The 11740-nt window shown below is 36.5% G+C and overlaps 1 protein-coding gene across 1 annotated transcript in view; it reads left to right on the top strand.

Moving 5' to 3' along the window:
* Positions 1-11740, top strand: part of WDR11 (WD repeat domain 11) — a 63260-nt gene that overhangs the window by 33157 nt on the left and 18363 nt on the right. The window contains exons 14-19 of the mRNA XM_008590060.1: positions 379-487; positions 2329-2453; positions 3183-3330; positions 9884-9990; positions 10422-10536; positions 10934-11105. Of these exons, the coding sequence (XP_008588282.1) occupies positions 379-487; positions 2329-2453; positions 3183-3330; positions 9884-9990; positions 10422-10536; positions 10934-11105 (776 nt within the window). The remainder of the gene's footprint in view (positions 1-378; positions 488-2328; positions 2454-3182; positions 3331-9883; positions 9991-10421; positions 10537-10933; positions 11106-11740) is intronic.

Genomic DNA, 11740 nt, shown 5'->3' with positions numbered 1-11740 from the left:
TGACACGCTTTTTTATTTAATTTTTACCATAATAGGCGTACTGATCTACTGAGGTAGGTGATAGTACTGTCATATCATATATGAGCAATTGAGCCTCAGGATGATTAATGTACGTTATGGCTGCAGGATTTGAACCCATGCCACGCTTTCTTCTGAGCTGGATGTTTTTGCCTAATTATGTGAGGCAATATGTGCTCTCAAAGGTCAACTTAGAGCTTTACCTTCTTACGACTATTAATTGTGGGGGCTAAATGTTAAATTGTCTATGTTTAGAATGTGTCATCTGAGTTTTCTAATTTACTGAACTTTTTATTTGTATTAATTCACGGTGAAACTTTTACAAAAAGGGACTCACTTAGCAATTTTATTTTATTTTAGGCAGTATTTGGCAGTTGTATTCAAAGATAAACCCCTGGAGTTGTGGGATGTTAGGACTTGTACCCTTCTTAGAGAAATGTCCAAAAACTTCCCTACAATAACTGCTTTGGTAAGTTACAGTTCAAGAACTAAGTAGTTTATTTAGGTATGTGTGTGTATGGTGAGTGTTTTTCTTTAGCTTGAATTGAAATCATTACTGCCATGTATTTTCTTGTTAAAAATGTGTGTTCAGAGAAGATAATGCAGATAAGTGGAAATACCTCTTATTTTCTTTGATGGGTCAACCTGATATTACATTAGTGCAATTCCAATTATAATTTCATTGGGATAGTTTGATGAACACTATAAACATACTCTAAAATGTTTGTGGAAGAATGAAGTTTCTGAATAATGAAGTCATCCTAGAAAAAAAGTAAATGTGGGAGGCCTGGGCAGAGTTGGGTCCCATTGTACCTGATAATAGTACATATTACAAAACCATGGAAATAAAATCAATATCATATTGGCACAAGAACAGGAAATGATCAGACATAATAAAGAGCTGAGAAATAGATCCGTAAATATTCGGGAACTTAATGTACAATAAAGTAGTATACAAATCAAAGGGAAGGACAGACTGTTTAGTAGATAGTGTTGGGAAAACTGTCTCACTTCATGGAGAAAGATACCAGATCTGTACGTAATACCATATAAAAGCAAGCTCCACAGTATTAAAGACCTAAATGTAAAAAAAAAAAGGGAAGGACAGACTGTTTAGTAGATAGTGTTGGGAAAACTGTCTCACTTCATGGAGAAAAATACCAGATCTCTACGTAATACCATATAAAAGCAAGCTCCACAGTATTAAAGACCTAAATGTAAAAAAAATAAAGCTATAAAATTTAATAACAAAATAATAATATTTTTGTGAGCTGAGGGCAGGAGCAGACATCAGAAGCTAAATTAATGGATTTGATTACATCAAGATTAATTCTTTGTTTGATGAAAAATAAACATTGTCAAAGTTAAATACAGAACACATGGGAAGAGAAATTTTCCAGTGTCTAAAATTGACGAAGAACTCCTACAAATTAACAATGCAAAAATAGGAACCCCAGTGGAAAAATGGACAAAATATGTGAATGGTAGAGAAACCTAAAAGCCAACAAGCATATAAAGAAATGTTCAAACTCATCTGTTTTCAGAGATGTGCAAAGTAAAATAGCCTTGATATATACCTTTTAGACTAACAAAAGTTGAAAAGCCAGATATCGTCAACTGTGAGTGGAATATAGGAAGCCCTGTGTACCGCTGGTAGGAATACAGACCAATGCAAACATACTGTGGAGCAAACTCTTAGTGCTCAGACAAACACAGGCATCCTCTGTGCTCCAGCTGATCAGCTCTTTGTGATAAAGGAACTTTTGCAAGGATATTGACTCCAGTGAAAAAAATTAAGAAACAGGATGAGATATATAATGCATTACTATTTATATAAATTAGAAATAGATGCATGTGAAATAACTACATGTTAAAAACTTATACATATGAGAGGATATTGGATTAAAGACACTAGAATTGATGGAATATAAAAGAATAAATAAATAAAATAACTGGTTTTGGGTGGATCGATGGATGATTATTTCATCTTGTGCACATAATGGGCAGAGGAGAGGGTGGGAGATAGAAGATACCATAATAGAATTCATTAGTTTTATTTTGTAAAAAAGAAAGCATCAAAAGATTAGACCTTTTGGAAGTTTGCCATTGAACTTGCCCACCTTAAGGTCTAATTAAAATGCATTCATTTGGCCTTTCTATAAATGGGCAGAATCTAAAGAACAAATTGTGGACTCACGTGCAGTAATAGTAAATGATGCTGGGTAGTGAAGAGTAGTCTAGCTGTTCTGTAAGAATTCATTGACTGAAGGACACCGAGCACTTCCAGGTTTGTCTGTCTTTGCTTCACAGGAGTGGTCACCATCTCACAACTTGAAGAGCTTGAGAAAGAAACAGCTTGCTACGAGAGAGGCCATGGCCCGCCAGACCGTAGTCTCAGACACAGAGCTGAGTATCATTGAGTCGTCTGTGATCAGGTACACTACACTGTTTCCTGCCACTGTCATTTTTACTATCAGTATCATGGCTGGGAATTTGGCAAGTGTCATCCAAAGGCATTTATGGTAGCAAGTTGGACTCTGCTTTTGAACATGCTTGGTTTCGTATTTCAGTACATACCCAGATTACTGAAAAGTTAATTTTATTATTGTATTACTTATTATAGTCAATAATATATGCAGTAATGTCCACTCATCAGCATCCATTAGTGAATATAATCATTCTTAGTGCCCTTCTCTTCCATAAACTTCAGCTTCTGAAATTCAGATGAACGTAGTAGCATAAACATACAAGTAGGTCAAATTATTATTTATGTACACCAAAGAAAACTTATCGGGAATTCTAAACTTATATACCATACCCATCCACACCTATTTTACAAGTAAAAAACTTCAGAAATAATGATGGGTCCGTGTAAGGTCTGTCTTTTGTTGAGGAGAGTTCTGCAGCAAAAACAGCTAAGAGGTTTCTTTTTCTTGTGTTTAGATCACTATTTTCCTCTGTTCAGGTTAAACTTTTTCTCATGGTATGACTATTTGGGAATGATTTGTGTTTTTCTATTATTAGCTGGGCAAAGATTAATTTGACTTTTTAAAAATGGTTCTGAACCTCCTGTTAATGCATCCGTACTTTGGGCAAGTTAATCAATTATGGGTGTCGCCCTAGGGAAAAGAAATATCTTTATCTTATTTTTCTCTATCCCAAAGCTTATTGCAAGAGGCAGAAAGTAAATCTGAACTCAGTCAGAACATCTCTGCCCGGGAGCATTTTGTATTTACTGATAATGATGGCCAAGTTTATCATCTCACTGTTGAAGGAAACTCGGTGAAAGATAGTGCTCGGATTCCACCAGATGTGAGTCTAATCCTGATTAACTTCATTAAGAGTTTTTGTCAAAGATTTTGTTGGTTTCATACCCACCGAAGGCTTCTTCAGAAAAACTTAATATAAATAAACTTTGCTATTTAAGGAGACATTATCATTAATTAAGCTTATTCCATACTGCTAGAAAATAGCATTACAACTATTTTGATTAAATATTTACAATTTGTTAGGAATTATTTCTATTTTACCTGTAACGAAACTAAGAGAAAATAAGTAACTTTCTCAAGGTTACCCAGTGTAATTATGTGAAAGAGCAGTGTTTTAAACCCAGGTCTGTCTGACTTCAGTATCTGTCCTCTTCCCATTTTAGGCATTACCCTGAAGGATTTGACTTACAGTCTAGTATTACTTTCGGATAACAGTAATCAGGTTGTAAGTGTAATAGTATGACTAATATTTACTAACTCATATACTCGTATATTCTTTTTATGGCCTTGTGGAATCCTTTAACTAAGGTTTTGTTAATAATTTGTGTCAGCATGAATTTCAAAGGTTTTTTTTTTTAATATTTTATTTTATTTTGTCAATATACAATGTGGTTGATTATTGTGGCCAATTACCAAAACCTCCCTCCCCCCTCCCGCTCCCCCCTCCTTCAAAGGTTGTTTTTAAAAATAGATGAATTGAGAAAATGTTTTTGTTAACTACTACAGACTACTGTAATAGTTAAATGGAAGCATGAGGGGATTTTAAAATATATATATATTTATTTAAAATTGCCTGCCAAAAATGGAACATTCTAGTAGAATGCCAACCTCCTATTATATAGGTGGCTCAGGGTCTCATGAGGTTGCAGTCATTTGAAGCTAAATGGGGTAGGAGGATTTGCTTCCAAGATGGTTCACTCACATGGCGACTGCAAATTAATGCTGGCTGTTGGTGAGAGGCCTCAGTTCTTTCTTATGTGGACATCTGCACAGGGCTGCTTGAGTGTCCTCATGGCATGACAGCTAGCTTCTGTGAGCGAGTGATCCAAGAGAGCAAGAAGGAAGCTGCAATGGCTTTTATGACCTAGTTTCAAAAGTCACACTCTGATTTTTGCAGTATGCTCTCAATTCGTGGCTCAACTGTATTCATTGTGGGAGATGACACCAGGTCTATGACTTCCAAAAGGCAGGGTCAGTGAGGGCCTCTTGGAGGCTGGCTACCAAATCTTCTTTATGAGTAAATGTAGAAGAATTGAGGGCATTCTCACCAAAAACTTTCTCTACTTCTAAAAATCAAAGCTAACTTGAGAGTGCTTTTCAAATTATAATTTAATTTATACTATTATATAAGCCAAGTCCTTTCTGAAACCCAGTTACATCTGTTTTAAACTGCCTCTAACATTGCCAAAAAAATTTCAGAATTTTGAAAGGATGAAAATAACAATGCAAATGTGGAAGTTTGATGTTTGGTAGTTATAATAGAAAAGTGACCTTACTTTAAGTGTGTATAAGGAGAAACTATTGTTAAAGGGTGTAGATGTAGAGTTTCAGTGTAACATAGCTATCCTTCGGGAAGTCCCAGTTTGCTTTCTTAGCAATATGTGTAGCTCCTCTTTTAGAACCCCAAAGAAGACCCCATCTGAGCTCTTCCAGTGACACTCACAAACACTCAGCTATGTTTTCTGATCACTTCTCATTTGAGATTAGACTGTAGAAATAATCCAATAATTTTTGATATGCCAGTTCCCCCATCTCACTGTCCCCCAAAAATGTTTTAAACTTTTTGACATTGGACACATGAGTGTTCCTTTTTATAAATGCTTCTTACAGGATGATAATTTCACCACACAGCTTTAAGGATTCCATCTCTTTTAGTGGAAGCCTGAAGTCAGGATATAGCAAGTCTCTGTTCTGCCTGCCAGATCCTTTTATTCCAACGCTAGATGCAGCTCTCTCAAGGAATGATCAGCTTACTAAGGATCCAGCCTCCAGTGAAATTAGGGCATGTTTTAGAGCAGATTATTTTTAGGGAAAGGGGATTGACATCTACTATACACATATAGTATGTGAAAAATTGGTTTTAATTATTTCTGTTTTCTGGAATTAAAATATTTTCCAGTGACTGTAATGTAGAATTTAGGCAGAACTTTTTGTTTAATTCATATTTATCTTACCCTTTTCCCAAATGTAGAGTATTAAAAATTCATTCTGAGTTGAAACTTGCCCTCTGGATTTTGGCCCCTGAATTGTAGAGTATATAAAAATGGTAAAGAGAAGGAGAAAGCTTGCCATATTTTAAATTATGTGCATGTGGAGAATCTATAGTTGACTGACTTTATTTAGAAAATTAGCACAAATGAGAGTGAATGTCTCTGCCTTGCTTCCAGCCTTCCTTCTGACCTTTTGAACATCATATTTTGCATGTAGATAACATATCAATATCAAATAAAAATATTCTATTGAGGTTTAGTTTTATTTTGGTTCTCTTGGGATGATTTAGAGCCCCAAAATGGTTAGGCGTGCCTCATCCTCTGAAAACACCTTGGTCTCTCCATGTGGCTTGTATCCCATCAGCAACACTCTGAGGTGGGAAGGTAATTGCTTTGTAACTCTGAGTTCTCGGCTAAGTTAAACCTTAATATTCTAATTTTTAAAAATTAAATAAGTAATATTTAAAATGTGAAAATATTCAAGACCAAAAAGTAAATTTAAAGGCAAATTCTTAAACATTTTGTTAGTATATAGGAAAATAGAAGTAAGATCTTGGAGTGTTGCTCCATATTAAACAGAATTTTATTTGTTTAATATACCTAAGTTTTTTATTATTGAATTCATTATAATACAAGAATACCTTGGAGCTATTGTAGGTTTGGTTCTACACCCACCACAATAAAGCGAACACTGCTGTAAAGCGAGTTACATGAATTTTTCGGTTTCCCAGTGCATATAAAATTATGTTTACACTATATTGTAGTCTATTAAGTGTGCAAGGGCATTATGTCTAAAAAATTGTAGATACCTTAATTAAAAAATACTTTATTGCTAAAAAAATGCTAACAATCGTCTGAGCCTTCAGTGAGTCATAATCTTTTTGCTTGTGGAGGGTCTTGCCTCGATGTTGGTGGCTGCTGACTGATCAGGGTGGAGGTTGCTGAAGGTTGGGGTAGCTGTGGCAGTTTCTTAAAATATGACAACAGTTAAGTTTGCCACCTGGATTAACTCTTGATTCTTCCTTTCACAAAAGATTTCTCTGTAACATGTGGTACTATTTGATAGCATTTTATCTGCAGTAAAATTTTCAGAATTGGAGTCAGTGTTCTCAAACCCTGCTGCTGTTTTAAGTTTGTGTAATATTCTAAATACCTTGTTTTCACTTCAGCAATGTTCACAGCATCTTTACCAGTAGTTTCCATCTCATGACACCACTCTCTTTGCTCATGCATAAGAAGCATCTCTTCATCCATTCAAGTTTTACCATGAGATTGCAGTAGTTCAGTCACATCTTCAGGCTCCACTTCTAATTCTGGTTCTCTTTCTAGTTCCACCACATCTGCGGTTACTTCCTCCACTGATGTCTAGAACCCCTCAAAGTCATCCATGAGGGTTGGAATCAACTTCTTTCATATTCCTGTTAATATTGATGTTTTGACCTCCTCCCACAAATCATGAAATGTTCTTCAAATGGCATCTAGAATGGTGACTTCTTTCTCGGAGGTTTGCAGTTTACTTTGCCCAGATCCATCAGAGCTATCAGTGGCACCTGAAGTCTTACAAAATGTATTTCTTAAATAGTAAGTCTTGAAAGTTGAAATTACTCATTGATCCTTGGACTGCAGAATGGATGTTTTGTTAGCAGGCATGAAGACAACATTAATCTCCTTGTACGTCTCCATCAGCACTCTTGGTTGACCAAGTGCATCGTTAAGGAGCAGTAATATTTTGAAAGGAATCTTTTTTCCTTAGCAGTAGGTCTCAACAGTGAGCTTAAAATATTCAGTAGCTCATGCTGTAAAGAGATGTGCTGTTATCCAGGTTTTGTTGTTATATTTATAGAGCACAGGCAGAGTAGATTTAGTGTAATTCTTAAGGGCCTTAGGTAAATGAACATTGGCTTCAACGTCAAGTCACCAGCTGCATTAGCCCCTAACAAGAGAGTAAGCCTGTCCTTTAAAGCTTTGAAGCCAGGCATTGACTTCTCTCTAGCTATGAAAGTCCTAGGTGACTGCTGCTTCTAATATGAAGCTGTTTCATCTGCATTGACAATCTGTTGTTCAGTGCAGCCATCTTCATCAGTGGTCTTAGCTACATCTTCTGGATCACTTGCTACAGCTTCTCCATCAGCACTTGCTGCTTCACCTTCACTTTTATGTTACGCAGACAGCTTCTTTCCTTAAACCTCATGAATCCACCTCTCCTGGTTTCAGACTTTTCTTCTGCAGCTTCCTTGTCTCTCTCAGATTTCATAGAATTGAGGAGACTTAAGGCCTTGCTCTATATTAGGCTTTGGCTTCAGGGAACTCACCAGATGCACCCCTGGATTCTGGACTTTTCAGCCTCCGAAACTGTAAAAAAAAGAAATTGTTTTCTTATAAATTACCTAATTTCAGATATTCTGTTTTAAGCAACAGAAACTGGACTAATATACTCGATTAGCTTAAAGCTTTTTTTCTGCAGCTACCTCACCTCTCTCAGCCTTCATAGAATTGAAGAGAGCTAGAGCCTTGCTCTGAATTAGGCTTTGCTTTAATGGAATGTTGTGGCTGGTTTGATCTTCTATCCAGACCACTAAAACTTTCTCCACATCAGCAGTAAGGCTGTTTCACTTTCTTATCATTCATGCATTCACTGGAGTAGCACTTTTAATTTACTTCAGGAACTTTTCCTTTGCACTCACAGCTTGGCTGTTTGGCACGAGAGGCCTAGCTTTTGGCTTGTCTCAGCTTTCAACATGCTTTCCTCATTAAGCTTAATCATTTCTAGTTTTTGATTTAAAGTGGGAGATGTATGATTCTTCCTTTTACTTGAACACTTAGAGGCCATTGTAGGGTATCTAATTGGCCTAATTTCAATATTGTTGTGTCTCAGGGAATAGGGAAGCCCAAAGATAGGGAGAAAAATGGGGGAACAACCAGTAGTGGAACAGCCAGAACACACTCAGCATTTATCGATTATGTTCACAGTGTTGTATGGGCATGGTTTATGGTGCCCCGAAATAAGTACAATAGTAACATCAAAGATCATTGATCACAGATCACCATAACAGATAATAATGGAAAAGTCTGAAATATTATGAGAATTACCAAAATATGACACAGAGACATGAAGTGAGCATTTGCTGTTGGAAAAATGGCACCAGTAGACTTGCTCAACACAGGATTGCTACAAGCCTTCAATTTGTAAAAAACATCATATTTGCAAAGCCAAATAAAGCGAAGTGCAGTAAAACGAGGAGTGCCTATATTGATTTTTTTAAATCCAGTTTTTCTTCTGTTTCTTGAATGCTGCTGTGATTTATGCCATATTTGATGTTTGTCTATTAATGGTCAATTTGTTAAACCATCAAAGCTTTCCTACTTCTTACCACAGATACTGTGTAAATTTTTATATTGTATTATAAATGAAAAACAAGATTTCTTTTAATAAATAGAGAAGTAATTGAGCAGTAGTATTATTGAATAGCTAACATGTTGACTGTTTACTGTGTGGCAGGCATTGCTTTAAGGCCTTTCTTTACCTTTATAAATTTAATAACACTAATAGCAGCTCCTCAAGTTTCATGAGCTTACCCTACATTATTGATGACAAATCTAAGCCCCTGAAAGGTTAAGCAAGTGTGCCCCAAATCACTCACCAGGTTAAGTGGTGAAGCTGGGATTCAAGCCCAGGCAGTCTGACTCCAGAGCCCAGGCTGCTGAGCTCTCTATTACACTGCCTCTGTGCATCCGTGAGAAAGGCCAGTTCCTCTCTTCCTCCAGGTTAGCTTTATTACAATAGTTTCATTCTTATATTTGTGTTTCTGTATGTAACTTATTTGCAAAGCTTTTGATGAATCAAGCTATGCAAAATACCCTTAATAAACAGCATTTCTTTGCTTTATTGTTCCAGAAGGTTCTAGAAGGTATCAGTGAGGCTCTGGATCCTCTTTTGCAATATAAATTTACTTCACAGTTAGTTTTGAAACAGCTTTGAATTTCCTTTGGAATGGATTTATCTTTTTAGGATGAGAGATGTTAGAGTCAGCTCTCTTGAAAGACTTACTTCTCTTTTTTTCTTCTTTTAGTTTTCTTTTCTGTAAGGTATTTCTTCCTCAAAAGAGATCCCTTCTCTATAAATTTAGCTCAGATAACTTAATGTCTATCAAATTGAAATCTCCTGTTTCTTCATATTTAAAATTGATATGTGTGTAGCTCTTTTAGTGTGTGAAGTCTATGTTTTAGGATTTAATGGCATTCATACTACCCAGCAAAACCCTTTATAATTAAGTTTTATTAAAATATTTTGATTATTTTATCATGGTCATTAAGTAAAAATGTTTCTCTGTTATTATGACTTATAAGTACTGATATTTATGTATGTTTGTTGCTGTTGTTTTATAGGGAAGTATGGGTAGTATTTCCTGCATCGCTTGGAAAGGTGATACACTAGTGCTTGGAGATGTGGTCGGAAATTTAAATTTTTGGGATTTGAAAGGCAGAGTATCCAGGTATGAACCAAGAATGACATCTTGTTATTTAGTTTAAAAAAAAAATAGTATCCTCTTGATGTATTTCCTTGGAGGCTTGTGACTTGGCACACAGGATCAGTGAACATGGCCAAGTGTAGCTTGGACCCTTTCCCTTGTCACCTGAACTTGGGAGGAAAGGCCTTGGGCTGGGCTCCAGATCATTCATAGGATACCCTTATCTGCAGCTGGCCTGTGCAGAAGTTCTGGGACCTTATTCTAGCTGATGTTAATAAAGGGCAGGCCTTTTCTGTCAGATGCAGCCCTCTATCCCAGAAAGTAAAGTGATTCTCCGATTATCAGACCTTGTCAGAAACGGAAACAGGAAGAGATGTTGGGCGTAGTTTCTGGTGACTAGATGTTATTCTATATCATATTGGTATTTTTGATTTTGTTTGTTTGTTTGTCCTCAGAGGAATACCTACCCACCGAAGTTGGGTGAGGAAGATTCGTTTTGCCCCTGGCAAAGGAAACCAAAAATTAATAGCCATGTACAGCGATGGAGCTGAAGTGTGGGACACTAAGGAGGTAGGCCCAGTTCCACAAGGATGAGATGTAAATGAGGCTGCTGGTCACAGGAGCTGTGGTTTTGTTTTTTTTCTTCTTCCTGATGTGGAAATTTAAACTATATAATGGATGTGTAACTTGTTATAACAAGTTATTTTCTTTTTAAAATTTTTATTTTTCCAGTATTTCTGTTCTAAAGGTAACACCTCAACAGATTAATTAATTAATTAATTAAATGTTATCGCTGTCTTTGAGACCTTTAAAATAGAGTCTGCATGTGGGAGAGAGATTGCCAAAGGCTATGTAATTCTCTGCTTGCACTGGGCTTTTGCTACAGGCACTTCCTTTACCATTTAATCTCAAATAATAAACATGTTTCTTTTCTGTCTGAAAGTGACAACTAAATTCACTCTTGAAGGTTCAGATGGTAAGCAGTTTAAGAAGCGGAAGAAATGTGACCTTTCGGATATTGGACGTGGACTGGTGTACGTCAGATAAAGTGATCCTGGCATCAGATGACGGGTGCATCAGAGTCCTGGAGATGTCTATGAAGTCCACATGTTTTCGAATGGATGAACAAGAATTAACCGGTATGGAATTCTAATAAAAGGGTAGCTTGAAACCTGTCTTTATTTTTTCATAAGCTCCTGTCTTCTGAGGAGTTGAACTGCTTCTGTTTTATTTCAGTCTTATTTTCTAGAAATCTTGAGTATTTTTATTGCTGAGGTACTGTACTCTTTGTAACCACAGATGTCATTCATTCCCAGCTCAGATTTTATAAGTGCCTCTTTTTTGACCCTTTTCTGAGTGATTTGTTAACAAGGTAAAAGATGTTTACATTCATAAAAATGGCTTACTCAGATTTAGGAGAACTCATCAGAAGACGTGAATCTAGTGATGGGGCTGCTGGCTTTTTAATAATGAGCCTCATATCTTTTGCAACCATATATCATTGAAAAGTCACTTTGGAAATTGTTATAAGTATCATGAATTTTGACACTTATCTATGACTTGTTAAATGGCCAAAGCAAAATTAGGCGATTGCAATATTTTTCCCTTTTCGTATGACTGTTTTGAGATGTTTTTTACCAGATTGAAAAATATTTTAGTAGTTGGGCCAGCCCGGTGGCGCACTGGATAAGTGCGCCGCTTGGGAAGTGCGGTGGCGCTCCCGCCCGAGGGTTCGGATCCCACATACAGACCGGTTCCCGCTCACTGGCTGAGC

This window comes from Galeopterus variegatus, unplaced genomic scaffold (assembly GCF_000696425.1).
Source record: "Galeopterus variegatus unplaced genomic scaffold, G_variegatus-3.0.2 Scaffold5828, whole genome shotgun sequence".
Lineage (NCBI taxonomy): Eukaryota > Metazoa > Chordata > Mammalia > Dermoptera > Cynocephalidae > Galeopterus > Galeopterus variegatus.
Note: the sequence above shows the minus strand (reverse complement) of the source record. Positions and strands in the feature narration are given on the sequence as shown.